At 36.5% G+C, this 27,877-nt stretch overlaps 12 protein-coding genes across 12 annotated transcripts; 6 read left to right on the plus strand and 6 right to left on the minus strand.

Moving 5' to 3' along the window:
• Nucleotides 1–1,721: 1,721 nt before the first annotated feature.
• On the plus strand, nt 1,722–3,185 carry EV154DRAFT_498301 (uncharacterized protein). Its single transcript, XM_051600346.1, has 2 exons — nt 1,722–2,672; nt 2,737–3,185. Exons 1-2 carry the CDS (start codon nt 1,870–1,872, stop codon nt 3,005–3,007), a joined length of 1,074 nt encoding a protein of 357 aa, XP_051461020.1. The 5' UTR covers nt 1,722–1,869; the 3' UTR covers nt 3,008–3,185.
• Nucleotides 3,186–4,333, minus strand: EV154DRAFT_498302 (uncharacterized protein). Its single transcript, XM_051600347.1, has 2 exons — nt 4,120–4,333; nt 3,186–4,069 (listed from the first exon to the last, which is right to left on the minus strand). Exons 1-2 carry the CDS (start codon nt 4,307–4,309, stop codon nt 3,390–3,392), a joined length of 870 nt encoding a protein of 289 aa, XP_051461021.1. The 5' UTR covers nt 4,310–4,333; the 3' UTR covers nt 3,186–3,389.
• Nucleotides 4,334–5,633, minus strand: EV154DRAFT_498306 (uncharacterized protein). Its single transcript, XM_051600348.1, has one exon. The coding sequence runs from the start codon at nt 5,249–5,251 to the stop codon at nt 4,388–4,390; it is 864 nt and encodes a 287-aa protein (XP_051461022.1). The 5' UTR covers nt 5,252–5,633; the 3' UTR covers nt 4,334–4,387.
• A 157-nt stretch (nt 5,634–5,790) lies between these two features.
• Nucleotides 5,791–7,797, minus strand: EV154DRAFT_414909 (rab-GTPase-TBC domain-containing protein; the record flags this gene model as incomplete). Its single annotated transcript, XM_051595634.1, has 3 exons — nt 5,791–7,408; nt 7,463–7,497; nt 7,561–7,797. The coding sequence occupies 3 exons, from the start codon at nt 7,795–7,797 to the stop codon at nt 5,791–5,793; spliced, it is 1,890 nt and encodes a 629-aa protein (XP_051461023.1).
• Nucleotides 7,798–8,686: 889 nt separating this feature from the next.
• Nucleotides 8,687–11,296, minus strand: EV154DRAFT_414754 (velvet factor-domain-containing protein; the record flags this gene model as incomplete). The annotated part of the gene is made up of 9 exons (XM_051595623.1): nt 8,687–8,728; nt 8,862–8,943; nt 9,004–9,246; nt 9,301–9,444; nt 9,522–9,663; nt 9,809–9,953; nt 10,017–10,699; nt 10,761–10,967; nt 11,026–11,296. The coding sequence occupies 9 exons, from the start codon at nt 11,294–11,296 to the stop codon at nt 8,687–8,689; spliced, it is 1,959 nt and encodes a 652-aa protein (XP_051461024.1).
• A 748-nt stretch (nt 11,297–12,044) lies between these two features.
• EV154DRAFT_498312 (uncharacterized protein) lies at nt 12,045–12,531 on the plus strand. The gene is made up of 3 exons (XM_051600349.1): nt 12,045–12,187; nt 12,256–12,321; nt 12,381–12,531. Exons 1-3 carry the CDS (start codon nt 12,090–12,092, stop codon nt 12,424–12,426), a joined length of 210 nt encoding a protein of 69 aa, XP_051461025.1. The 5' UTR covers nt 12,045–12,089; the 3' UTR covers nt 12,427–12,531.
• EV154DRAFT_498317 (uncharacterized protein) lies at nt 12,532–13,954 on the plus strand. The gene has a single exon (XM_051600350.1). It carries the CDS (start codon nt 12,543–12,545, stop codon nt 13,812–13,814), a length of 1,272 nt encoding a protein of 423 aa, XP_051461026.1. The 5' UTR covers nt 12,532–12,542; the 3' UTR covers nt 13,815–13,954.
• A 20-nt stretch (nt 13,955–13,974) lies between these two features.
• Nucleotides 13,975–14,604, minus strand: EV154DRAFT_414828 (uncharacterized protein; the record flags this gene model as incomplete). Its single annotated transcript, XM_051595626.1, has 4 exons — nt 13,975–14,151; nt 14,194–14,293; nt 14,393–14,426; nt 14,487–14,604. 4 exons carry the CDS (start codon nt 14,602–14,604, stop codon nt 13,975–13,977), a joined length of 429 nt encoding a protein of 142 aa, XP_051461027.1.
• Nucleotides 14,605–18,324: 3,720 nt separating this feature from the next.
• Nucleotides 18,325–20,141, minus strand: EV154DRAFT_498321 (wax ester synthase-like acyl-CoA acyltransferase domain-containing protein). Its single transcript, XM_051600351.1, has 3 exons — nt 19,760–20,141; nt 19,102–19,697; nt 18,325–19,046 (listed from the first exon to the last, which is right to left on the minus strand). Exons 1-3 carry the CDS (start codon nt 20,066–20,068, stop codon nt 18,566–18,568), a joined length of 1,386 nt encoding a protein of 461 aa, XP_051461028.1. The 5' UTR covers nt 20,069–20,141; the 3' UTR covers nt 18,325–18,565.
• An 853-nt stretch (nt 20,142–20,994) lies between these two features.
• EV154DRAFT_498322 (uncharacterized protein) lies at nt 20,995–21,673 on the plus strand. The gene has a single exon (XM_051600352.1). The coding sequence runs from the start codon at nt 21,022–21,024 to the stop codon at nt 21,457–21,459; it is 438 nt and encodes a 145-aa protein (XP_051461029.1). The 5' UTR covers nt 20,995–21,021; the 3' UTR covers nt 21,460–21,673.
• A 1,996-nt stretch (nt 21,674–23,669) lies between these two features.
• EV154DRAFT_498324 (uncharacterized protein) lies at nt 23,670–24,635 on the plus strand. Its single transcript, XM_051600353.1, has one exon. The coding sequence runs from the start codon at nt 23,702–23,704 to the stop codon at nt 24,545–24,547; it is 846 nt and encodes a 281-aa protein (XP_051461030.1). The 5' UTR covers nt 23,670–23,701; the 3' UTR covers nt 24,548–24,635.
• Nucleotides 24,636–26,023: 1,388 nt separating this feature from the next.
• Nucleotides 26,024–27,751, plus strand: EV154DRAFT_578221 (uncharacterized protein; the record flags this gene model as incomplete). Its single annotated transcript, XM_051606549.1, has 1 exon — nt 26,024–27,751. One exon carries the CDS (start codon nt 26,024–26,026, stop codon nt 27,749–27,751), a length of 1,728 nt encoding a protein of 575 aa, XP_051461031.1.
• Between the last annotated feature and the right edge of the window lie 126 nt (nt 27,752–27,877).

Raw genomic sequence — 27,877 nt, forward strand, 5'->3', positions numbered from 1 at the left:
TGTGGCAGGATGTGAACGCGTACTCTTTTTTTTTAACAAAAAATTGTTAAATTAAAAGCAATCATTTCCCGTCATTGCACCAAAATTTTATGATGCAGCAGCATGTAGTGATTTAGTGATAAAAATATCAAAGGTATACACGTATAATCATTTTACAAACTTATGCCTTGGAATGAAGCAGTGAAATACTCTCATTGGTTTATCGAATTAAAGTGTAATCTACATTGTTTAGTAAATTACAGTGATCAAGCAACGACACGAGCACACTTTTAGCAAACTATAGCAAATTATAGTGAGTTCTGGGGAGTTTTAGCGAGTAGAGACATAGTTGGGTTAAATAAAATGAAGAAAATTAAAATTAAAAAAAAAAATTAATTATTTAAACAAAAAAATATAACCACAAGTTGTGTCCGGTACAGTTTTTGTTGCGGTATTAAGAAAAAAAAAAAGATAGTTTTCCTCGTCAAGTCTTCGGACCTCTGACACTTATTAAAATTGGAACGATACAGAGAAGATTAGCATGGCCCCTGCACAAGGATGACACTAAATCTCTGAGAAGGAAGCTCTACGGAGCACATTTTTTTTGAGGTTTTTTGGGGGTGGGGCTGATTATCTTCGGCAATGTTTTATTCCTTTGTGATGGGGAAAACTCGGGTTAAATATGAACTTTCAGCGGAAAATCCAAAAAGATTAAGCGATTTTTAAGCTTTTTTAATAATTTTTTATTTATTTATTTAGACCTCATGGGTTCTCTCCACAAGACAAGCTAAAAAAAAAGTATGACAGCAGTAGTGGTAGGAATGGTACACAAAAGCAAAGAAAAAAAGAGTCTTAATTACTGCTATAATAAATTGAAAAAGCGCATTATCGTAAATCAAGAAATATGGCAGCATGAGGTCATATACACCATTCCCCGCCGATGCGATCCCCCGCGCGTCCCCACCCCCCTGGGACCTTTTTTATTTATTATCAAGATCACACAAGATCATTAATAATAAACTTACAAATCAATCTATAAAGATGTCACAGCTCAGCTATAAAAAATTATAAAAATATAAAAAAAAAAAAAAAAAAAAAATAACGGTTAAATTAAAAGCACTACCAAAGTTTCCTCTTTTGATCCCGGGCAGGGGTAAAATAATTAAACGTGCAAACAGAGTATATTATATGACAAAAAAAAAGATGTGAAAAAGAAGAAGAGAGTGATACAGGGGGATGGATTACCCACGTTTCAACTGTCTACAGAGACGTTTTGCAGATCGAAAAAAAAAGAAAAAAGTGGTGATATATCGGACAGTGTATGTGATTGTGCATTATTATTATTTTAGTGTGGCTAAAATAATTCCGGGCCACATTGGGGGTGTTCGGAAGGTCGGGGTGGTTATTAACCTAGCCAATGATGTATCAGTGACGAAACCTCCCCTTCATGGAACATATTCTCGATCTGGTCCTTGCCAAGAAAGTGTTAAGTCTCAAAAAACTACAGAAATTCATTCTTTAAAGCACCGCTCTCATAAAAATAGATGGATGCGAAGGAAAGCGCAGAGATTCTACTCACAAGAGTGTTTGTGTTTATGTGTGTTTCTATTTGATCGTGTACAGATCAAAAAGGGCCCAACAATTGATGTTCCGATTTCCTTATCCATGATATAATATGGAAGATGTTTAGCCGTAGTCGTTTTTCTCTCTAGTCGGCGCCGGCTTCATCTTACACCGGGCGCCCCACTTTTCCGTAATGACTTTTTTTTTTCTTTTTTGATCTCTTATATAAACCCAACCTATTTATTTTACTTCTTTTTATTATTATTACTTTTTTTGCATACATCTCTTCTTTTCACACATACACACAATCATTTAACATAAAATAAAATGTACAAAACCGTAACCCCCGTAACACCGCCCTATGAATACAGCAAAAGCTATTCCGATATATACGAAGATTACATGTTTCGACGAGTGTCTAGTATGCCATCACCTGCCGAGATAGATTCAGAAGAAGAGACTGCAAGTGATACATCCAGCGCCAGCATCAGCATCATCAGCAGCAGCAGCATAAAAAGCAACCATAATAATCATAGTAGTCCAATTATCATGCAAAAGAGTCGAAAATCCGTACCTCATCGATCACCATCGAACATGGTGGATCAAAAAAGCGTGGTGTTCCAAATCGAACAAGATTTCCCCAAAATCGTTGCGGGTGGTCATGGTGGTGTACTCTGGTCGCTACGACAACGTGTTTCCATGGCAAGAAGAAAGGACAAAAATAGACTTTCGGCACCTCTCCCAAATCGTCGCGTGAGAGCTATGCGAATTCAGATACCCAGACCACAATGGTCCAACCCTATTTATGATGATCTTGTCTCACCTACACCACAATCACAATCACCATTGGCAGCACCAGAGTCACCTCAATCACTGCCTGTAAAAATCATTCCAGTCATCATTCCTCTTACTCAGGAAAAAGAAGTATCGGTAACAAAACCCCAAAAGGTGAGAAAGAATAGCCATGCTACTTCTGGTCGTCCTTCTCGTGTCAAAGGTCCTTGTCAAGCATGCCATGAGACCTCGGATGGTTGTATGCGTAAGGCCTTCCACTGGCCATTTCCTACTAGTACCATCTTCAACGACAAAGGAAAGCCCTTTGTTTATCTCTGTAACAAATGTGGTCTCAGGTAAAATAAAAAAATGTAAACATAAATATATATAAAAAAACTAAACAATCATTTATAAAAATAGATATAACAAAAGTGGTGGATGTGTTTGCCGTCATTGTCGCTGGGTACTTTGTAAAGAAGAAAAGCGCAAGGCGATGCAGCTGATAGATCAAATGCGTCGCAGTCGTCCTGATGGAAGAATTGATCCAGATGAAGATATCCAAAACTTTTCTTGCTCGCCTAAATATTGGTCCTGCGGACGTCCCTGGAAAGTTGGATGGGTTTTACATAGTCAACATGATGATGAAGATGAAGATATGTTGTCTCCTTCTCTTAGTGAAGCCACTCTTTAAAAAAAATCAATCACAATAACTACCCATGTTCTATGCCCTTTTTGTTTATATGATCCCCCAACCCAACCCACTCCACCATATGTAAAGTTTTGTTTCTTTTCTTTTTTTTAGTGTATATATTCCCCCCCTTCTTTTTATGATTTCATCAATAAAAATCAATCACCCGTCTTAACTGTATCATCTATTTATTTATTATTTTCGGTAAAACAAAGGAGCCATCCGCCTAATATCTTCCACGTGGCGGAAAATAAATTGCCAAGATTCGCTACATAAAAAATAATATCGCTCAGCATTCTCCCATCTCATATGTTGACGCCACCTTTTTGTACACGCGGGTAAAACATGTAAATTGGCTGCGGAAAAATAAATGACCGATTCTGATTTAGTAAGGAATTGGTGGCATGTTCTTGTAAATCTCTGGGTGATATACACGCACACCTGCTTTCTGGGCAAATTTTTTACCCACACATTTTATGTACACTTCCACTCGACCCTTTATTTCGCTTATGCTGAATTCTTCAGCCCCCATTCGGTACTCAACATCCCCTTTAATTCTGACACACAATCCAAGGGGATACATCTTTTCCGAAATGATCCAACTGCAATGTCCAGGCCCTTCCAAAATAGCCTTGTAAGAATTCCGACCAGAGAAAAAGTTTTCATACTTGCATTGCGCAGTACACACCGTCAGGGTAGGCGGACAACCATTCTTTTCAGCATACTCCACTGCTTTACCAACACAAAGCGGCACCTGTTGTCTCAATTCGTCCAACACACACCCTTTTAAATCAATATTTGTGATATAACTCACATCCAGACCTGTCTCGGTTTTTTGAATACGCCAGCCTGACACTAGCAAATCTGCTCGTACAGAGTCCTGCATGGGGATACGAGGGTCCTCCACTGAGTTCATGGCGATATAGCATACATCTTTCTTTATCTCTCGAACACAGACACAAGACAAGCGACGACTCGGTACGGTATTCAGATCCGCCACAAAGAGAGATTCGAATCGAGAGTGTTCATAGGGAAACACGTAACCATGAGCAATATATGGATCCCCTTGGAGTTCAACATTAGAAAAATAGGCATCAAATGTATAGTAGACTTACAATGAGTTCTGGTACCCAGAAATGTAACAACAATAGCCATCTGTTCTGGTGTAAACGCATGACCCTCCAGCTTTGCATCACCACGAACAAAAAGCACTGAATCCGTTGTATTATCATACAATTTTACCTTGTCTTTTTCTTGAACAAAGTTCCAGTTATCCAAATCAGTAAGTTTCTTTAAAAGATCCATTAATTTTTATTATAATTAATTAATGTAAGAAGGTTTACAAAAAGGAAAGATATTTATTTATTTATATGAAAAAGAAAATTAAGCTTTAGTGATGGTAACAGTAACGGGACCGTTAATTTCAGTGAGCACAAGACGATCTTCAGAAAGTTCATGCTTAGCCTCACCAGTGATGGCTACCTTTGTACCTGAAGGATACATCTTTTTGGAGATCAACCAACTACACTCACCGGTACCATCCAAGGAAGCGGTATATGCCTTTTTGGCGTGTTCAAAGTTCTCAGACTTGAATGTAGCAGTACAAGTAGCAGTAGTGGGAGGATAACCATAAGTTTGGGCGTACTTGACGACAGAGCCAGCACAAAGAGGGACTTGTTGTTGTACACTCTTTAAGAAGGCAGTAGGAATGGAACCAGCCAAGTCAATTTGGGTAATATAAGTCAAGTTAATACCCGTGTCTGTCTTGAGCACCTTCCAGCCCGAGATAATTAAATTAGCACGCACACAACCTGATACAGGAGGGATAGCTTCATCCTCAACAGAGTTCATGACAACGTAGCACTCATCTTCAGAGATTTCACGCAAAGAAGTGGAGCACATATCACGAGGACTGATGGGCCAAGGGGTCTTGACTTTAGCCCAGAACAAGGACTCGAGTCTTGAGTACATTTGCTTGATATCAGAAGAATCAAACTTCTCATCCCAAATCTTACGAGCACCTGGCAAAGTAGCGACGGAGGCAATTTGTTGAGGTGTGAATTCATGACCTACAATGCTGGTATCACCACGCACAATAGCAACAGGGCTAGAATCCACGGTCTTGTTGTAAAGCTTAACACCGTCCTTTTCTTGTGTGAAATTCCAGCCGTCTAAGTTGCTGGATAAGCTCTTTAAAAGGGCCAAGGCGTTCTTTGAGGTTTCAGCGTGAGGGTTAGTGACAGTCATGATTTTATTTGAGTGTAGAGAAATGAATGAAGAAGAAGTAAGAAAGGTTGAAAACTACAAGTGTTATTTATACACGAAATTCCAATGTAACAAAAGTGCGGGGTTGGTGATACAACACAGCGGGTTTAATTTTGTGTTCTTTCATGTGAAAATACAATTGTTCAAGACAACAACCATTAGTATCTTTACTTTCTAGTCTGTGTGTTGATATATTTCATAAAAGAAGAGAAATAAAAGTGAACAAGAGCAAACATAGAGATCAATTTATAAACAATCTCTAATTTAAACACAATAAACATGACACAAAACCTGGGGGAGTAAAGAGATATTGGGAAATCACGTTGGGCAACATAAAGTGACAGCAAATACGTGGGAGTTTTAGTCCAATGTAATGAAAGCAGCGTTCTTTATCACATGTCAACTAGAGAACCTTTTGTTGTTGTACCATGTACTTTTTATTTATTTAATCATTATAAAGAGTATTATTATTGTGTGTGTGTGGGAGATAAATAATATATGTATATATATATAAAAAAAAGTTAAATAATTTGTGGTTCTTCACACATGATGATGGAGTTTTTGACCATGGTTGTAGGGGTAGCAGGGGGAGATCCAAAAGCATTCCATATCCTTGAATACATGCTAGAGCGTTTACTGTTATAATTGCTACTGTTTAAAGAAGTCAACGAGGTAGTAGAAGAAGCATAACTTTCGGTAGACTCTCTTCTCTCACGTGAGAGAGTAGGTGTTGTCGTTCTATTTGCTAGCATGGATAAGGATGCAGTAGAGCTACGTTTATTGGATGCAGTTCGACGTGGTTGTTGCAGAGAGCCTCGAGGGGTACTTGAACATTCAAATTCAGCTAATCTCACCTTACTTTCAGCTAAATATTTCTCAAGCTCACGACAACGTAATTCGCTTTCAACGTATTTGGTCTTGTATTCATCTTCTTGCTCTTGATGACGTCGGTCGGCCTTTTGCTGACCAAATAAGATGGTATGTGCAGCAAACACTTCTTCTGAGAAGGTGCCACGAGGCATAAAGAACGCTTGCTTTTCTTGTTGAAGATCTACCAGACTAAACTCGAGTCGTTCTACTTGTTTGGCTAGATTTAATTTTTCAAGCTGTAGTTCAGCACATGTCTTTTTAGACACCATGGCCATGGAGAGTACTTGCTCTTGGTCTGCATAGATTTGGTCTCGTTCGGTCACCACATCTTCTAATTCTGATTCTAAATACACGACTTTTTGACAAAGAGCGGTTTGGGCCTCTTGCATGCTATTCACTTGACTGGTCAGCGCTTGACAGTGAGCCATTAGACTTTCGTACTGTTGACATGTATTGAAATGGTCTAGTTTAACGGCTACTAATTCTGAAGTGACGTTTTGTAAAGCAGCATCCAATTTCTCTTGTTGATCTGTGACTTGTTCGGATGATACTGGTTCTTCTTGATGCACAACAGGAACCAAAGCACCAGCGATTAGAGCACCAAAATCACCTGAGTCACGCAAGGAAGCAACAAAGTGGTTAAACTGATCTTCACGTCGAGTTTTGGGCACGCCCACATAAGGATTTGTCTTGACCTCCGCCACAGAGTTAGCCAACTTAATCTTGTACTTTTTAACTTTTTTTTCAAGTGCAGCAGTACGTTTCAATAGTTTCAATTGAGCAGCATCTTGATCTAATTCTTGCATTCTTAAATTCATGTTCTCTCTTGTTAAGGTTGCATTTTCCTTTTCGAGCCGACTAAGTAAATCCTGCAGCTTGTTTTCCGCATTGATTTGCGAGATATTGATGGCCAGGACGTCATACCATTGAATATCTTTAAACTGGACATTGGACAGAAAATCAAGTATGTCTCCTGTTTGGGTCAGAGATAAGAGATGAGCTTGATGGGTTTGTAGAATCCAGATTGAGGTACGGAGCATAGTTTGAACCGCTCCCTGTAACCAGACCAAGTCGTACAAGCGCACAGCATGCGGCATATTGAATAATGTAAGGAACCACTGTGATGCATACATGGATGGTTGGATAGACAGTTTGGAAAAATGTGATTCCAAATGTGCACATGTACATGTAAATAGCGATTTAAACTGCTGTAATAATAATGGAAGTCCATCCAGGTATAATTGTCGCATATCATATGTCTCCATCAATCTAGTTTTGTTTGTTAGTTATGTAGAGAGTTGGGTTTATAAAAGTGATGGCTACCTGACAAACATGCTAAAGACTTGATTTTCTGGCATCTGTCAGATTTTTTCAGATTAGTTAAAATGTATTATAACTAATATTAATGAGATGTTGCTTACTCCAATAGCCAAGAGGGGTGTAACTACGCTAGCGAGACTAGATTGATAGCCCACCTCAGGATCATATGCGCTATATGCTTTCAATATACGGGCTAATAATGGATTTGATCCATGATTTTTATCGATGATTGCATCGAATGAACCAGATTGCAAGCTAGAGAAGGATTCCTGTACTTTGAGACTAGGCTGACATAATGCTTTCCAAATCACGGAGCGATCTGCTTGTGTGATTTCCATGTCTATCAAACAAAGTCTTGCTTTTACACTAAGTGGATCTTCCATTAAGGCTTGCCATGATGGATTATCCGTTGTCTGTTCTGATTCTAAAGATAGTTTCTGAATCACATTTGAAATCAACTGTTCTTGTTCCTGGACAGAATAAGACTTCTAGAAAATAAAAGAGAACGGTTAAGTTATGTAAGGGGGTTATTTAGGGAAAAAAAAAAAGACTTACTTCTGTGCAAAGCTTAAGAGAAGCAGGGATGTTTCGTCTTTCAGAAAGTCCGAGAGAGGTGGATTTCTCTGGCAAGATGGTGAGTGTTGGTTGGATGATCTCTACTGATTTAGAGGCTCGCATAGATAGTACAGTCGTAGTCATTTTTAATGTAAAAAATCAAAAAAAAAAGAAAAAAAAAAAAAAAAAAAAAAAAAAAAAAAAAAAACGAGAGAAAAAGAAGGGAGAAATCAAAGGTCGTTATATAGTTGTTTGAGCGGGTAAACAGTCAGATGATCGAAATAGGGATGCACTCCTAGAGATAAGTCTAATGTAGAAAGGGGTTGTAGACAAGATCAGCAACCTTCTTTGTTGTATAAATAGTATCCCTATTACTACTTGTACGAATTATATTGTTATTTAGTTTGATGGCACGGACAAATAAAAGAATCACTCGTATATCTTTTTTATATATACATGACAGATTTGTTTACCATCTTTGTTTCTTTATTATTGCATACAAAAAAAAAAAAAAAAAAAAGTAAAAAAAAAAAAAAAAAAAAAAAAAAAAAAAAAAAAAATCAAAAAAACAAAGTTTAGTCTGTCTTTCTAGCACGAACTATTTATAAGGGGAGGTTAATACAAACAAAAGATGACAATTATCACGCTTACCATCATTACGAATAGGAATCTTTAAGCCTTGCTTAGCAAATGCTTTTGATAACTCAGTGGATTCTGTTACAAAGTATTAGCTTTTATATTCCTCTTATACGCAACCTTTTATATTTTACCTGTCATTCCAGGAAACTAAAATAAACAGAAGGTTAATATTAAGTAGTTTAAATACAAACAACAAGAAGTAATTTACCTTTTTAGCTGAATAAACCGTAAATGGATCAGAAAATACTTGAGCAACGATTTTAGACTTTGCATTCTCTTGAAAATCAGAGCTAAGCGATTGATTAAGGTTAGTAAGCTAGGATAAGACTGTTCTATGCTTAAATACTTACTTTGCTAATTTCATGAGACTAAATCGAAGCGTATAACGGCCTTCGGTTCGAATACTTAAGTCTGGAAAAGCAAAATAGAGGCCTTGTTCACCTTCCGGGTTCTTTAACAGACTAGGTGAGCTAACAAGTGAACCCATCAAGACTCGAGTGCACTTTGGTGGATTGGAGATAATGTTGCGTTCCTCAGCACGATCATCAGACCACAAGGTGACATGAAGTACAAAGAAGGGAATTTGAAGCATTCTAGTTCTAATTCAGCATTCTTTCTTTGTAATAGTACAATGTAGTCGTACTTACTGTACATCCACTGGACTATCCTGACCCTGTTGCTTTACAATTAATTGAACAATAGGTGGTGGGTCAATGGGTCTTCTATCCTTCTCTCCAAATCCACACATGCGTGCATGAAGCGGTTGTTGGCATACAACGAGTTCGTATGTGCTTTTTTTTTTTTTTTTTTTAATATTTTTAGCTTTGTTATCGTAAATTCTTTTTTTATGAACGTATATTAAATTTACCGCTTTTCACGCTCATCTAAACCAATGGATCTATAAGTAGGGTTTGTGTACTCTTCATTCAGGCTATTGTCAGCAAATTGTTGAAATCTAGGTTCCGTTTGCGGATAAGGGTAATGAGTTGTATTGCTATAATTCGGCTGGTCTCTATTCATGGCGTTTATAAAGAAAAAAAAAAAAAAGGAAAGAGGGAAGGGGAAAAAGAAAGTGCCGAAAGGAAAATAAGGGAGTCTCAAAAAGTTTCTATTTTTATAAATGTTTTTATTCAGGCTTTCCAATTAAACCTCTACCCCAATTTTGAATCACTCTGGAACATTGTTGTCTAATATGATCTGATTTTGCAGTGTTCCATAAACCCATCGCATCTAATTGTCTGCCTTGATAAACGCACTGTTCCCAATAGAATTTGGCGTACAATCTTTTTTCAATCACCGTCTATTTTGAGTAAGAAAGTTTAGTACATTTGAACAATCCGTTATTGTATGGATTCGCACTTACATCAAGGTCGGAAATAGCGGCATTGGCTGTAGTGGGTTTATAAATGACAAAATCACTAGGCAAGACGTAAAAGTCATTACCAGCCAAATAGCTTGATAAGAGACAAGCAGATCGTTTGTCGACAAAGCGTTCAGAACACCACGGTTGAACAGTTTTGCTCTGAATCACAATTGGCTCATAATCCATAGTGTAACCTGTGACTTTGTAGAGTGCATCCGACGCCTTCCAGGTTTCAAAATCGGTAGGTCCCTTATTCGATTCAAAATGGGCATCGTGCAATACCAAACTCTTTTCACCTTGAACAAGACCCACTAACTCCTTCTTGGTGACAGGGATTTCTTGTCCACTGGTGTGTTTGAATGTGGGAATCACAAGCATGTCTCCCTTCTTCATTAGTGCGGCGTATTTTGTTTGATGCTTTAACAGTGTTTGGCGTAAATCTGTGACCAAAATCGTATTCAAAGGCATATCACACACATGCTGACTTCTTGCATATATACGGGCTAAATTACGTTCGACATTTAATGGGACCAAAACTGAGACAGACTGTTTAATACCAGTTGGTGTCTCAATCAAGTGAAGATCGACGTTTTTGAATAAGCTAGGATTGGATTGATACTCAGCTTGAATCGTCGCCTTGATACTGGCATCTTTAGCCACATGCAACGTAGCAGAAATAGGACCTATCATTTTTTTTTAGAAGGGTTGCTTAGAAATAATAAAGATTCGCTTCACTCAACTTACCGTCCCAACTCTTTGCCAAAAATACTAGGTCCTTCCAAGTCTCAGGGGTTGTGGTGGTGATGATGGTTGTATCGAGTTCATCCGGAATCACTGAAGCCTTTTGCCAAAATGGTTGAACATATTGAAGTGCGTCATAGTGACCTTTCGAAAATAATTTAGACATCTTTAAGCCGTGTGACATGTCACTGACTAGCGAATAAGGCTCCACTAATATATTAAAAATCATTAGATCGTGACTCTTTTGATGGGACTCATATAGACTTACAGGCATCATAAGTACGTTGATAGGTCCAGGCATCCTTTGTACTAAATAACCAGGAGGAGATATGTGTGCCCGTAAACAGAACAGAGAACAAGATATAAACCACCACAAGCAACCTAAACGGACGAGACTTTAAAATCCGGTTCTTTTGTTGTTGTTGTTGTTGTTGTTGAGGTAATAAAGGTTGTTGTAAAATATAGTGATCAATCCAACCATTCATTCGATTCAAGTACGAGGACTTTTCATCTCGTGCTAATTTACCAGATGCCTCCATTGACAATAAAAAGAAACTAAAGAGATAAAATAAAAAAAGCCCTTGTTGCAAGCTAATTAAAAAAAAAATTATATAAATATAAAAAAAGGGGCGAGTCTGAAAAAGGGGGTGAATATTGAAATCCAGCCACAAATACAGAACATTTAGGTCATTTCCTCTCCCGTTCATTAATGTCGATGATCTTTTTCTTTTTTCATCGCCTTAACGATAAAAGTCAATTCATTGTGTGTGTATCTGGCTAATAAAAATTTTGAATAAAAGTAGAGTGATAAGACACCTGTCTTGATAGAAGCACAGTCAAATTTTAGCTTTTTCTTTGTCTCGATCACCACCTGCAAAGTATTTGTATCTGCAATCCCATCTTGCATTTAAGAAGTGTTAAGCTGATTAGCTTAAAATAAAACAATTTTATTAATATGAGAGTGTCTTCCTTGATAATTATGCTGCCACACCTCACTGTGATCTCGATGGATTGTATCACCCATGGTTACACCCTCACAAAGGTTGCTTAGGAACGGTTGCTAAGGATGGTTACTATGCGCTACTCCTGCCAGAAGGAGACCTTGAATACTCGTGTAGTCATGTAATAGCGGCATGAAATGGTACATTATTTACAAAGAAAGTTTTAATCGAGAAAAAGTTAGCAGTAATACAATTGACAGATTGCATGTGCGATATTCTTTTGTGAGTGCGGATAAATATTAAAAAAACTTAGTCTTGTATCACAGGCCAAATTACGTAATGCCTCAAGAAATTTCCCGCCTCAGTGCAATCCGTCTTTTCTTTTTCTTTCATGTCGTATCCACCACAACCACCGCAGCAAGCGATTTACGCACCTCCACCTGATACCTTGTACGGAGAACAACCTACACAAGCGTACTACCCACCACAGTAATTGTCATTTACATATACACGACTATGAGAAAAGATGATTCAATTATTATTATTATTTTGTGTAGGCCACCTCCAAGGGTAGGACATACTCAGGCCCAAGAAAAAGAAGATTCAGGATGCTGTTGTACATGGTAAAAGAAAAAAAAAACGGAGGAAACCAAAAAATACAAAACTAACCTTATCAACTAAGCTTATCGAGTTTGTTTTGCTGCTGTTTATTGGAAGAGCTTTTGTAGACTTTTTTAAATTTTCAGTGTGACTTGACATGTGACACAAGAAATTAAAAAATAGAAATAACAAAAAATAAAAGTGTTTCTTTTTCTTTTCTTTCCATTTGATAATAAATACAACAATGGCTATTTCACGACACATGAAGCTGAAAAGCTGGGCGGGATTGTTTTTGATGATGCTCGTATTTCTATTTACGATCCACTCAACGATACCAAAGCACACAATTCAATTAGAAGCGGAGAAACAGATAAGTTTTAACAGACTGTCCACAACTCATCAACAAGTGCTGAATTCAGCATTAGCACACATTCGACTAGGCTATGTGGCTAACAAGACACCACACTATTCGACACCACCTTTGCTGGTACTCTATAGTTTTCATCATCAACAAGACATGACAAAGAATCTAGATGACCGACTTCTAGATATTACCAGTGCTTATTTCTTCTCCATGTTACAACCTGGATCAGCATTTGCCTACGACATGGACTGGCCTGTAAAGTTCGAATGGTTCTTTTCGTCCCTACCAGAATATATGAGCATGAATACAGACCAAGCTAATTTTTACAAGGAACGCACACAGGCTCACGAAATAATGCACCACTTAGAACGCATGACGGAAGAAGAACTTTCAAATAAAAATTTTGCAGAGGAATATAAAAATACCAAGATTATCAGCACAAGTGATTGGCCATCTACTGGTTGGATGAGCCTTCGAGAAAATGGTTATATGAAGGCTACACGAGATCAATACCGCTTAAACCATCTCTCCCAAAAATCCGATTGGTTCTGGTTAACCAGTCGTTTGTTATTCTCAAGACCTACAGGGTGGTTTTCACAGCAATTGGAGCCTTATAGAGATATGATGGGAGGTAAATTAGAATACAGTGAGAATCTCTCACCATGGAATCCAGAATCCTATAAAGTCACACCAGAGTTTGCAGCCAAACAATGGTTACGTATCGGGCTTCGTGTGACATTAGAGAGTCAATGTTTAGTCAACCATGTGGTGAATTTGTGCAAGCAAACGAATAAGAAATGTCACGTCTTTGTGTCGGCCTCTCATCGAGACCTGCTTAAGACGGCACGCAACCAAATGAAATCTCATCGTATTGCTGTTCATGCTGTGGCTGAAGGTTTTGGATTTGCCGACCTGAATGAGGAACCTGAAAATAATTTGGATCACAGCATATTTGATACGGACGAAAACAGGCTGAAAAGAGACTATGCTCGTACCTTTATGGATTGGATCATTCTGTCGAGGATGGACTATTTAGTGGGCCAAGAAGAAGACGGATTCTTGAAAACAGCTGCTTGGGCTGCTCAAGTTCAAACTGATATCCTTATTAAAAATATGACCGAGTGTCATATTATACCAATGTCTGACTGGTAAAATAAATAGAGTATAATTTTTTTATTTTTTATTATTATTGCGATTATTATTATTATTATTATTATTATTATTATTATTATTGTTATAGAGAATAAGGGGGGAAAATGCAAATGCTTGAAATTTTATAATACAAATGAGCGAGTTGAAGAGGGGGTGACTATTATGCTGTTGTAGCCTCTAAAAAAAATTGGTCCAGTCGACTATAACGAGATTGACATCGGCGAAGACCGGAGTTATTCTCAACGAGCATATCTGATAAGAGGGAAACTGGCTTTGATAATGCATTAGTTGTGATTTTTGTAAATGTCAAGGAGACTTCTTCCATTGGCTCCTCCTCCTCTTCTTCCTCTTCTTCTGATTCAGACTCTTCTTGATCAACCGTAATAAAGAACTTTTGGCTTGGTCTTTTGAAACTCTTCTTTTGATGAGACCATTGAGAGAGGTCAGGTAATGATTTGGTGCGGTGTAAGCTCTTTTCTCTGCTACTAAAGTCTAATTCGCAGGTCTTGGGTTCAGCCTTCTTTTGTAACACACTCTGACGATACCACAATCGCCATGATAGGTTTTCTAATCGGAACCCGTCTCTAATATTATTTTTACACTTGGTAAAAACTATTCTGAACAGGTTAATTCCTTGCACAACTTTTCCTTTTTATATTTTAGGTTATTTACCACCCCATAGACAGGATAACTGGTCAAGATTATTCCAAGGCACTGACTTGTAAGGTGATTCGGATAAGGTTGTTTGGATCAACATGGGTAAGTGCATATCGCTCAGTAACGTGGTCATCTAGGGCTAAGTTTTCTTTTATTAAATATGATGATGAAAAGAAAAAAGAAAAAAAAGAGAGATAGGCACATTTATATACGCAAGTTCCCCACAAGAAAGCCACAACCCATATACGGATGAACTAGACTAAAACTCCGCGCCCCATAAGTTGTTGGAAGGCAGCTCCCCATTCATATTTTTTTTTTTGTGCCGTTTCTGTAAAAGGTGATACGAACAGGTTTTGCCCCCAGGCTGTCATGTTAGCTCACATGATTTATGTAAAACAAAAAAGGCCCTTCTTTTTACATCTGGGGTCGGTCCATAATGTGGAACTTGTATTTATTCGGATACGCTTTTGGATAGTTTTATTTTAGCTTCCTGCAGCACAAACTTAAATTATTTTCTAAAAAAACAGAAGCCTTGACACACGGCTTTGTGTCAAGTTGTAATATCGACCCATCGCGTCAGCAGTAATTTTTATTTCAACTTTGCCATAATAACACACAAGTATTCATCTATATTCTTGAAGTTGTCGCAAACGAAAAAAAAAAAGCAAGTCTAGAAGGGCAGACACCATGTGGTATATCGCAGAAGTCATTACACATACATTGGAGAGCGAACAGACCTAGCATCTACCACCAAATAAAAGCTAACCAAATCATATCAAATGTATGTCTTTTGTAATGCCTTAATTTCTTGCTATATCATACTCGATCTATCAGTACGTCCCATATGAGAAAGTCTCACCACCATAACGTTTGTAACGTGAATCCTTAAAGTCACTCCCCCTTTTTATTGTTTACTTTCAGTTATCTGGTTAAAGTCAAAGGTAATCGTTCAGAAACCTTATAGTAAATAGTTACTTTTTTATGGTTTAAAATGTTGCTGTATTTTATCCTCATGAGCCTGATGTCGTTAATACCGTCATGATGTTTCTTTCTACATAACAGTTAACCGCTTTACATCAAATCTCTTTCGTTTAAGTGGTAATATTATGCAGAATCCACATGTTCTGAAGCCATGTCATCTTATATGCATTCGACCAACACATTACTGTCCATATAAACAAGCAATATTTCATCACTCAATGAAATTACTTGTATGGGTCACTTGTTTTAGCATGCCCTGACGTATAGGCTGTTGTTCGAGTCTTTGCAGAGTTGTTTGGATCGAGATGGTAATTTCAGAATATCACGGTTAAACTCTTGTCCGTCGGACATGACTGTAACCAATTTATTTAAGCGGTTTTTAATCCAATGGCTAAAGTTTTTTTTTTTCTTTTTTTTTTTTTTGAGAACATTTGAGGATAAAACTTGTTACATAGTTGTTCTACCTATAGCGTTCACTGTGCCATTGTTTGGACGGGACCATTATGTAGGGGCAACCCAGACATCAGCTTTTAACAAAAGAAGAACAGTGACAAGGAACTATGTTGTCGAAACTATAGCAAACAAATCTTAATACATGAATTGTTTGTCCAATAGATTATAATCACAAGTCCGCAGTCATTAAACGACATGCATACTTAAGCTTTTATTTGAAATAATAAGTTTGTGAATTGCATGAAAACCAAATTTCAAATCTGTAAAGACGATCTACATTGTTGCTTTTATTAGATAAAAAGGTATTTTTTTTTTTGCATTGATACTGATTATTCAAAACAGAAACAGTACCATGCATGAATTTTCTACATAGTTCAAGGCAAAATTTTCGGCACCAGCTGAGATGAAACTTGATCAATAATAGGTGATTGGGTAGGAATTTATCCAATGCAAATAGCAATTGCCCTTATTTTGACAAACACTTTCTGGTTGTGTGATATAGGTGTAGCATTATGTTAGAAACATTCTTCTTACTGGTACTATTGTCCACCTACACTTGCCACATTATTGAATGACCCATCATATTTAAGTCTTACCGTAAGACCAATGTAAAATAAAATTCTGCTTAATGGCAATATACGAGCCATAGTAATCATCATATTAACAAAGATTTTAACTGTATGTACTAACAAATGGCTAAATGCAAGGGGTAATAAGTTCCCAGTTTTCTTCTCGTTCATTCTTGTTTTTAATGCTTTATTGTCGTGATAACCTATCTTATATGTGTTCGTTTGATTGCTGTCTATTATCAAATTAATCCTTCCACAGACATATCACAATAAGTAATTGTTACAGGCACAACTTGTATCTTTTCTACCATTTTTCTTTTGTCTCACTTGTACTTTCTAATTTCTCAATAGGCTTAAAAAATTAGAACGTGCTGTTTGTTCCACACGTCAGAGTATAAAATTAAACTATATACAGGATATTTACAGGAAACGATGGAAGCCAGTAATTACTTTTCAACGAGAACCTCTATTATGAAGTATGTTTAAAATACAAGCGTAAGCATAATCGGGGTTACCATCTGTTCCGACCGAAATCGATCAGCAATTCAGTTGTATACCCAGCTTGTGTCAAAAGAATAACGATAAACGCGAATCTTGTCACTTAATAAATATGTAAATCAAAATCCGTATCACCTTCCATACACAAGAAAGAACAATAAATTTCTCAGACGAACTTGTATTCAACGATTTCGTCGAAGCGATTCATGTTTAGTGAAAACAACTACAGCAAATTATGTGAACGAGGTGCTTTTGTGTTTCAGACATGGTTCCTAATGTTGAACAAACTTTGATAAAACATAGTTCGCATCAAATTTGGAAACACCTATAATATCAGCCAAATAACAACTCTTAAAAAGCCTGTTTTACACAGAAATTAAGAATATGTTGTTGGATTCAAAGTCGATACCAGATTACTTGCTGATTGTAAAGACAGGGAATTCAATTTTGATGTACGGAGAGGGCTATCACGACATTTAGTAAAAATAAAATCAACAAATAACAACTTTAAGCTCATTCAGGCAGGGAAGGATATACGAAGAAGCTTGGTACGCACCGCTTATCATTGAACTAACTTTAGCTCTGTGAGAAGATAACAAGTTAAAGGCACCAAATACAGTTTGTCTATCATCCGTCCCACTATCTTACACTTCGAAATTTATTTCCCATAAATTCTTTATACGTGCATGGAGAAATCTGTTATTTTATTGGTTCTTTATTCGCATCTAGAACCCTGATTGAGCAACTTTCAGTTGTAGAAGTCTTCTGCACACAAACAATTCCTGGATACAAATTAACAATAGCCACACGTGAATATACTTGGTTTAAATTTATCCGCAAAGAGAATTCTATCGGAAATGCTCCTTTATATAAGGCTTTCAATAGCTATGCCATTTTTTATTTTGATAATACTAATGGTGAGAATATACAAATAAGCAGCCTTTATGATCAATTAGATTTTTTTTAACATGATAAACGGCTGTTAAATGTTAAAAAGGGAGTATTAAGGTTTTGTCCTTTTTTGCCGGCTTACCACCTTAAGCTCTCCGTACAATTGTGTTATCCTAGCGTATCTAAATATCAACTTAACATGCATTTAATTCTATTTGTTTTCTATGTTAAGTTCACGTAAGTAACAATGATATGTAACTGTCCAAGCTCTATCCATTATAATAAAAGCATTTTATATTGTCTTAATTTCTTCATTTTACTTCAATTCTTACGTACTAAAACAGCAAGAGCCTTTAAAGAACATTGAAGCTAGTAACACATTAAACAGCTTTTATATAAACACTTTTAGAGTATTTTGGTTTATAGTAACTACAATTAAATCGTTGGGTACTGATAGTACCGAAAAAGATAGTGTGTGCTGGGCCATCAAGAAAACCACAGCCTACATATGGACAACCTTGGTGCCCTAGTAGTTGAAATACATCCCCTATAATTCTTCATTTTGTGTTAAGTAGGGTGATACGAGCAAATTCTATTCCATGAAGCTGTCATGTTCATTCACATGAGTCGCACAAAGAACCCCCCCTTATCGTACATAACTAGACAGGATGCCGGCCCATAGTGCGGAACTAGTTATTTTATTTAAGCACACTTAGATAGTTCCATTTGAGCTTCATGCAGTATAAAGCCAAATTCTTTTGAAAAGCGTTGACATACAGATTGCGTTAAGTTGGGATATCGGTTCGTCACATCAGCAATAGCTCCTATACTCACTTTTCCATTGTAAGATATTAAAGCAATCCCAATCGAACCTTTGCCTACTTGAGGAGGAAATGTCCTATAGTTTTGAACTTCATGACCTGCGAACGAAATTGGGCTTGTAGGACCAGGAAGATTTGTAAAGACCCCGTGCGGAATATCGCATACATAATCATACATCCATCGGGGAGGGGTTATACCAGGCATATATCCCCAAATAAAACTAATCCAATAATACATGAGCTTTGGAAGAAAAGACGTTTTTATTGCTTTCATTTCTCGCCGAACTTGCTTAATTAGCTCTTTTGTGTCCTCATTCCCCATAGAAAAAAAGCCCCAATTACAACTCACTACATTGTGGCATCTATATTATAAATTAATAACAGTTAGTTATTTTAATTTCTGTTATTATTGCTTACTTCCAGTCATTAGGATGACGTAAAGACACAGGAATAACAAGTCGAAGGTAATTATCCTGTCTTCTTCCGTTTTTTTCAAGATAATCCTTGATACAACGTGTTATTACGGCTACCATTACATCGTTCAACGTACCGCCAAATATTTTCCTCACTAGCCTGATATCGCTCATAAGAATATCTTCAGACCATGACATCTCCTTTTCAAATGATTGTAAACCGTCGTACATCAAGTCATTTCGTCTCAATGGCACCATACATAGTAATATAACCCATAAGTCGTGTATCCATGTCATCCAATAGACATAAATATGAGAAATCACCATCCATACAAACGAGAAGATTTTCATAATACAGTAGGGCCACCTATTTGAGTAGCGTGGCACAACTTGTTTTGGCTTGCCCTGACGTAAAGATTGTTGTTCGAGTCTTTGCAGTGTTGCTTCGATCGAGGTGGTACTTAAAATGCTACGGATAAACCCTTGCCCGTCGGACATGACGTGATGGGCCTTCCAAAAGAATGCGCATTGATCTCCTTTTAAGCCGGAAATTGCATGAAGTTCCCAAAGCGGCTTCGCATAATCCAATGGTAAAGCCATCTATTTTTTTACATACAAAAAATGAGTATCAAGTAAAAAAAATCTGTACTTGTTTAATTTACCTGTTGAGAACAGTAGTGCTGGAGTGCATGTGTGGTTGGTTTATTTAACGTGTGTAGCACAACATTGTTTGGCGGAGACCAACCTATTGGCACGGTCCAGGTAGCAGTTTTAAAAAAGGAAGGGCGACAGGGAACTCTGGCAAATCTAGGGTAGGCCGAACACAACTTGTCAAGTAATCTGTACACAGATTTATCATCTAGACGATGATCAAATGTCCACAATGAGCTGACAGTCATTAAACGACGTGTATGTTCACACTTTAAAAAGAGTGTATCCATCCCTTCCAGCCTTTCATCGATACTTGACATGCTAAATAAAAAAGTGCACAAACATAAAAGAGACACTACTTTAAATTGTTATGCTATAAATCTCTTTTTGTCTCGGTCAATATCGGATGTTCTTAAAATCGCCAAGGTTGATTAAAGAGTTTCATGTACAACAAGGGTGAAAATAGAAATAACCACCTGCTGTGTGAGTAAATTCTTCAAAAAAATTGCCTTTTAGTATTTTGCCGAAGCAGTGTGCATATTTGCTCTTGATGGTGCATACAACCAAAACATAACCTTTTCCGGGGAACCCGTCTTCTCTCAAGCTAACAAAGGGTGGCACCGTCAAGATCACCGGAGATCATTCGTTAATCATCACGTTACCCAAAATCAACGTCGACATATGAAAAACCCCATATAAGCATAATTGATAGGTACTTCAGAATCGGTTGAGCGGTCTAATGTCAACAAACATTATTAAGTGTAAACTATGTCGTTCTATATAATGTTTCGCTTGTATAAATACAATAATTTAGAGGTCCAGCATAACAATATGAGCAAACAATGTTTGCATCGAGTAAATTTTTTTATACTTTTATTTGCCAAGTAGTGTTCCTAATGTTCATATACAAAATAAATATTTTAGGCTTTAAAAACATATTATCCCCGACTGTGAGCTTTACTTGTAATTTCCTTTTTGAGTTTTGACCGTTCGGCACACTAATTAATTATGAATTGTGAAAGCATTGAATTTTTGGGTCAACCTCGCAATATACGGCACACAATGGATGTGATATCTGTAAGTAAAACTATTCTTATAATACTGTTAAAAAATAGAGTATGTGAGTGCTCATTTACAGGTAGGAAATGGCAAGCAGAAAAATTACATGAAAATTCTGAGGTGGGACAAAATGATGGTATAAAATGTATCGTATTTTTGTTTTTCTTTCTCTTTCTTCTTTACAATTTTCCTTTTTCTCCTCCTTAAACTTCCAATGGATTACCGAGGTCTTGATAATACTTACTTTGTTTTGATCAATACTATGGGCGAAAATAATGATACATTCCAAGAATTCTTATCATATAATTACAAGGCACACCTTGAGGGTCTGGCTGGTTCTAATGACAGTCCGTTTCTGAATTTTGCTGGCTTTGATTTTTCGCAGTCCCAGAACCACACACCATCATTATCACCACAAACGACATCACTGGATCCGCCACCAGCAGAAATGGTTAAAAAGCCTACCAAATGTAAAACCTTCTGCACCAAATGTAAAAAGTATTTAAACCGGTCGCAAGATTTAAAACGTCATAAATTGGTTCATACAGGCATTCGAAATTTTATATGTGAGCCTTGCGGTGGCTCCTTTTCTCGAAAGGATGCGTTAAAAAGACATCAAAGGACATGCACCTCCTGCTCGTCGTCGTCTTAACAGTTCAAATATCCATCTCTTTTTGTTTATATCCTTATTTTTAAATCCCTTCCCCGCCTTTTAAACATTTCACCATTTTGGCTCCTCCCACGTGTTTTCCCGGTCGGATGATGGCTTTCTTTTCTTTCCTTTTTTATACAGTTTGTAGTGTTTCGCGTTCCAAAATACAAAAGGCTATGCCCTTAATAAAAAAAATACTCAAGTTCTATAACCATTTTGCTTGTACATCTTTGAAGCGAGCGTTTAGCTCATCTTTTCGGGGTGGGGGTTATCTATTGTAAAAATGCGTTGATATTCAGAGTCATTGTTTTAAACTATTAGAAGCATACATTTCGGTAAGGTTATGTTGGTATCATCAATAAAAGTAGGCAAGCCATTATATCCATCCTTATCAGCAGTTAAACACTCTGTATCCAGGTTGTATAGTATATATACACATATAGGTATATTTGTAAGATGCTTCACGAAAAATGACGGCTTTTACATATCGAGAGTAGTTAAGCTCTTGGTACTGTTCAATGTTGAACAAAATATTCCAGATTGATATCTGCTGTTTGCAGAATGAAAGCGATATGCTTAATTTTAATAAGTTAGTGTGGTGCATCAACACAAAGCTGTCCAGAAGTTATGCCAATATCCCAACTATCATATCATATACTAGTCCAACCGTTTTGTATCAACGTCTTAACTATTTAATATAGAACCCCCATAATTACCGATACAGAAAAATACAATTTCAGAGAAATTAATGTATTGGATAAACGATTACCTCATATTTGATTGGATTTATTGTATTATAGACGTCGGATTTTACACAGCGTTTATATTTCTGTTTTTTAAGCAATTTCACATCACGGCCTTTAGATTGTGCGAATCGAATACTGATCTTGTTGATTTGTTTAGAAAGGGGATTATAATCTTCTTCGACAAGGAGATTTCAATATTCGGTTGTACAATTGGACACTTTTGGGTTTAATGCCACCTACTGCTTTTGTAATGCTTAAGTCCTGCCTATAAAATAAATGAAATATTCGATATTTATCAGTTGAACTCACATAAACGATTTCCAGGATGTATACCATATTACCTTCTCCTCGTTAAAACTTATACCGTGTAGTAGTTTTTTAATGGCTCAGCCTCAAAAGAGAAGTATTATCTAAAGGTTGGTTTACTATAAAAGCAACAATCATTTTTGGTCCTCATAACTACGGTACCAAAAGGCATCTTCTGTTTAATTACTATTTATTGACAGTTTTAATGCCTTTAGGCTTCTTACGTTTGATCATGAATGCTAATTAGTAGCCACGTGTTTTGATTATAAAGAAATAATAGTTTACCTGTCAGCCTTCAATCTAAATCTAGATAAAGCTTCTCATTTAGTCTAAACCTGTGGGTTTTGTGCATGCAAACAAATATAATATCACCTTAAAAGAGAATTAGGTCTCGGGTAAATGAACCCATACATGTGCTGACGACTTTATTTAGTACAATTGTTCCTTTTTTATGCATTCTATTAAAATCGCCTGTTCGTGCTTTCAATATCGAGGTTATCAGTATAGCTTATAAGCAAAATGTGCTAAAGCCACTCCCCACCTTCTGCAATAAGATTCAATCTTGACAAAAATCGGTTTTGTCATAGCCGGCTGATGTACAGTAATACTCCTTTTGTCATTGTTAAAAGACATAGTAAACCAGGTGACAATATCAAAGGCAGCTTTTCCCGCCCAAATTAACTTGTTCAATGGAATATTAGCCGCCCCATCCAATATTCAAAATAGAATAAAAATGTTGAATATACTAGGTCTAAAGAGACATTTGTCTTGATCTAACTTAAAACTAGGCTAAATAGATTAAATAAATAAAAAAAAAAATAGCCGACTAAAATGTAAATAGCTACTATGTCAGAACATCTCTTGCAATGGGTTAATTTTCCCTTTTATCAATCATTATTTTTAGACAGCAGCTATATTTACAGGTATTTCCTAATTCATTATTTTATATCCTTTTTGTTATTTTTAGAATGCCCTTTTTTGAAGAGTTTTTCGTTGACCATTTAAACAACCGCCATGCATGCTGCTAAATGTGAATAATAAGTCCATTATAGGTCAGGTGTAACTTGATTATGTTACACCGTACAGATTACACCAATTATTTTCATCGAACTATAAAAACTGGAGATTCATTTCTAAACGTTTCTCCAATAATTATTTCCTTTCTTTCATTTTTATTTTTACCACAAGAAATGTTTACTCGCTTCTTATATACCATCGTTACTGTCAGCTTACTTTCTTCAGTCAACGCTTATGGAATGGTTGCTCAGGTGGTAGACGCTAACGATTTTTGTGTGTTCTTACCCCCTGATGATGCCACCGATCGCATCATCTCCGATAGTGAATGGAATGCTAATGCGTTCTGTATGGGAAGTACACCACTCGCTACAGACGCTGGCACCTTGCCCTCCGGTTTTATTAAATCCGCTCATTATGTGAAAACAGATCTTTACGTTCAAGTTACAGGTCAGATGGATTACACCAAGGCTAATTTGGACGGTACTGATGGTGGCGGACAAATGGATGTTAAAGCTCCTGTTGGCTCTTCATGTGTCGGCTGGGATTACTACGTCAACTTAATCGAACCCACTACTAACACATATTGTATGCGTTGTTGTAATGATACAGTCAGCTGTAATCGTGGTATTTCTGAAAAGGGCTGTGCGCATATTATTCCTGGTGATTATAGTGGCCCCAATGACGGAACAGGTTCTAGTTTAACTTCCACAGAAGCTTCAACTATTGCTTCTTCTACTGCTGCTACCTCTACCGAATCTGCCACTGTTATTTCCACTACTACTGCTGAATCTATTGCTACAACGGTAGCACCAGCAACTAGTGCAGTTGTATCATCGTCTGCTATCTCGAGAGAACCTGTTTCTTCATCCGCTACTGCTGTTTCTTCCTCCTCTTCAGCTATTAGCACACCCAGTGGTGCTGTTTCAGCACAGGATGTTTCTAGTGCTAGCAGCTCCGCTAAGCCTGTGGTTCTCGCTATTGGTGCCAGTGTTTTGGTCGCTGCCGCCAATTGGGTTTAATTCCTATTTTTTATAATCTTTAATCACTTATGTATACTTTTTATTTTAATAAATAATTTAATATCCTTCTCTTGTCTGTATAAAAAAATCTATAAATAATAATTTCTCAATAGAAAAAAAAAAGACTTGGCATTGGCGTAACGATTGATATTGAGAAACGGTAAATGGGAATGGATGGGTACAATTGCAACTTAGCAGATATATGAATACCAGATTTTTTTTGCTAACGTATCGAATCACAAAGATGTACTTATTCCTGGAAATCGAACATCGTTTTTTGTTTGTTTGTTTAATGAATGTCATATTTCGCGGCTATATGTTTTTCTTTCCACATCATAGGATATACAAACCCAGTCTTCCCAATGAAGTAATCTGATTTTTTTTGGGCAAAAATCGCGCTTTTGTGAAATCGTGTTGATGGTAGATGACATAGTCTAAAATCAGCTATTTCACCAATGTCTTGTTAAATTTCATCAATGATCTTCGGAGTTTCTTATCTAGCAAACAAGGTACATTATGTTACCTATTTTGGACAAAATAAAATGGAAATATAGACAAATAGACAGTAAGATTATGTTAGCAAGATCGAATTTTTTATAGACTGCTATTCCGAAGCAAATTATGAAGTAGAAAAATGGGGATCTTTATTTGGTCTTGCCAAGAAAAAAATCAGGATACAACCGACTTTGTCAGTCACAACGTTTATCTCAATAGACAGAAGTTATTGAAAAAATGATAGATGTCAACGACAAGACCAAAATAGTAGAACTGTTTTCTGTTCCGACAGAAAAAGAAAGAAGGCCAGAATGAGCCGGGAAAGCTGAAAATAAAAAAGTAAACATAACTTTATTAGTAAGCAAATCACAAAGATATTAGGTCCCTTACATTTAGGAATGGAAAGTGCTTAAATCCACCGGCAGTTTTGCAACAGTTCGCAAAATACAGTGCAACAATGAGCGAAACAACAAAGTCATTGTCTTAAATATATGTCCGAAGAAGAAGAAGCTGACACTAATCTGTAAAAACTAAATGGTGTAGTTCACAAATGAAAGTGAGAACAACCCTTTTGCATTAAGAGCTTTTATTTTTCGCTTTTTGACAAAATAGCATGTTTGCTCAATGTGTTTTTTTACAGATTTAATTAAATGCACATATTCTATTATGTGTCCTGTTGCCAGCTTATCGTACATCGATTTCTAAAGATTTGAAATTTATTAAATATGTATCAAGTTGATTGTTGGTGTGTTGTCTGTGATTGTAAACCATTATTTGTGAGACAAAGACCGTGTTTAAGCGTAACGTCTCTTTGTTTTGTACAGAAATATGATGCTTTTTAAAGATAATGCGACACTTTACTTCTACAATAGCATTTTTTGTAGCACCTTATTTATATTTCTCATTGTCACATAAAGTTGGATATATATATTTGCTCCAGAATTTATTTAATATAACATTAGTTCTACCAATTATACGACGATGATTGCTTTGTTACCTGTTGAAGTTGTAATCCAAGCTTGCTTTTTCTGGTTTGTTTACAGTTTTAAACTAAAAATCGCATTAGCGTCAAGCTTCTTTACAAAAAATGCAACAAAGTTAGGGATTGTCATCGGCAAAACTGACGTTAATACAAAAAAAGACACCGCAAATGATACCTGCAATGACACTATCTATTGCACCTTATGTATCGCTACTGAAGACATAAAATCAGAACAGGGTCATTTTTTGTCTACTTTATCTCAAATCGATTATCTTGAATTGTGGATGGAAACCCATGGGCTTCAACCTATTTTATCGGATTATCAAAATGAACAAAAGGCTTATGAAATAGTCCAGGTTATGGCACAAATAACTATTATAGAGTTATTTTCGAAGGATCGCACAACCCGCCTAAGGTTATTAATCGATCATTTATACGAAACAAATGTCAAATCGAACAAATTGTTAAAAAATTGCATTGTGAACCTCATTATGACCGGGTTTGGTATCTCACATATAGGTGGAAGTTATAAATATACTTGCGTAGGTCGTTTACTATCACAATCCTTGTGTATCTCTCGTGAACCATACTTCTTTGATTTTATCTATTGGAGCTTGTATGAAATGCTATACCAGAAAAAAACACCCGATATGAACGACATCGAAAGGCATATGATTGATTTGAAAGATATCGTATTAAACCGAGATCCCTCTATCCCTATGAAGGATCAGAAAGATGGTTCAAAAGACCTTTCGACCAAAGTATACTCTTACGCGCATGTGCTAATTGAAAATTTTAATGCAGCTATTTTAACTCTTTATGACAAAATAATCAACAAAAGACATAGTGATATGAAGATCAGACTAGGCAAACTACGAAATCAGTTGTGGTCAACTCTTCCATCATGTTATCCTGCAATAGCAGTTACCGATAATTTGCATGAGTCAGTGATGTGTACCCAAAAGCTTAAATTGTGCAGCATCCCTATCTCCTTTGAAATGGTTACAGATTTTAAATTTAATCTCAAGAAAATGAGCGGGAGAATTCAACATATACGCCATACAGCCAGTTTCCAAGAACCTGAGCTTTTAGAGCTATTGCTTTCTGACTATGTTCAGTTAATTCATCTATTGCGTGATTTGGAGCGTGATTTATCTATCCTTCAAATCTTCGAGATTGGTGCAGGTTTAATCAAGAACACGCACAAGTCTATTCGAAATCTTCAAAATCCTTGGAAAATTCAAAAAAATGGACCGGGAGAACAAATTTTACATGACTACAGCAGACTTTCTGTAAAACGAAAGGAAGATTGGGTTCATCAAGCGAATCAATATTCAGTTGACATAATCAGATGCAATATTAACATGTTACGGGATTTATTCCGAGTCGCATCTGAATATTACAAAATTTTTAACCAAGATCACTTCAAAATTCTTGAGCAAAGATGCGATGAAATCGAGCGGCAATTAAATGGAGTTCAAGACATTCAAGGATGCATCGCAACGTTCATTGAAGATATTGACGAGCAGAAGTATGGTCTTAGCGTCATTAAGACTTGTTTGGCCGACCTCCACAACGACAGATTTTTGTGTAAAGATATAACACATGACAAAGGAGGGTTCCTTATAGTTAAAAATTGTGTTAAAAGTTGGCACCCAACAATAATGGATTCAGTGATGTATTTTTTGACTGAACAATTGGAGACATTTGACAATAACAATACTTAACTATAATCAATAAGCTGTAATAATGTTTCTTTTAGACTTGAATTTTTTGCTCATTCAATAAATTGTTTATAATTCCATCCATTAAACACTGCTAAAAAAAAAGAAAAAAAGAAAGTAAAATATATT

This window comes from Mucor mucedo, assembly GCF_025094135.1.
Source record: "Mucor mucedo strain NRRL 3635 chromosome Unknown EV154scaffold_16, whole genome shotgun sequence".
NCBI lineage: Eukaryota > Fungi > Mucoromycota > Mucoromycetes > Mucorales > Mucoraceae > Mucor > Mucor mucedo.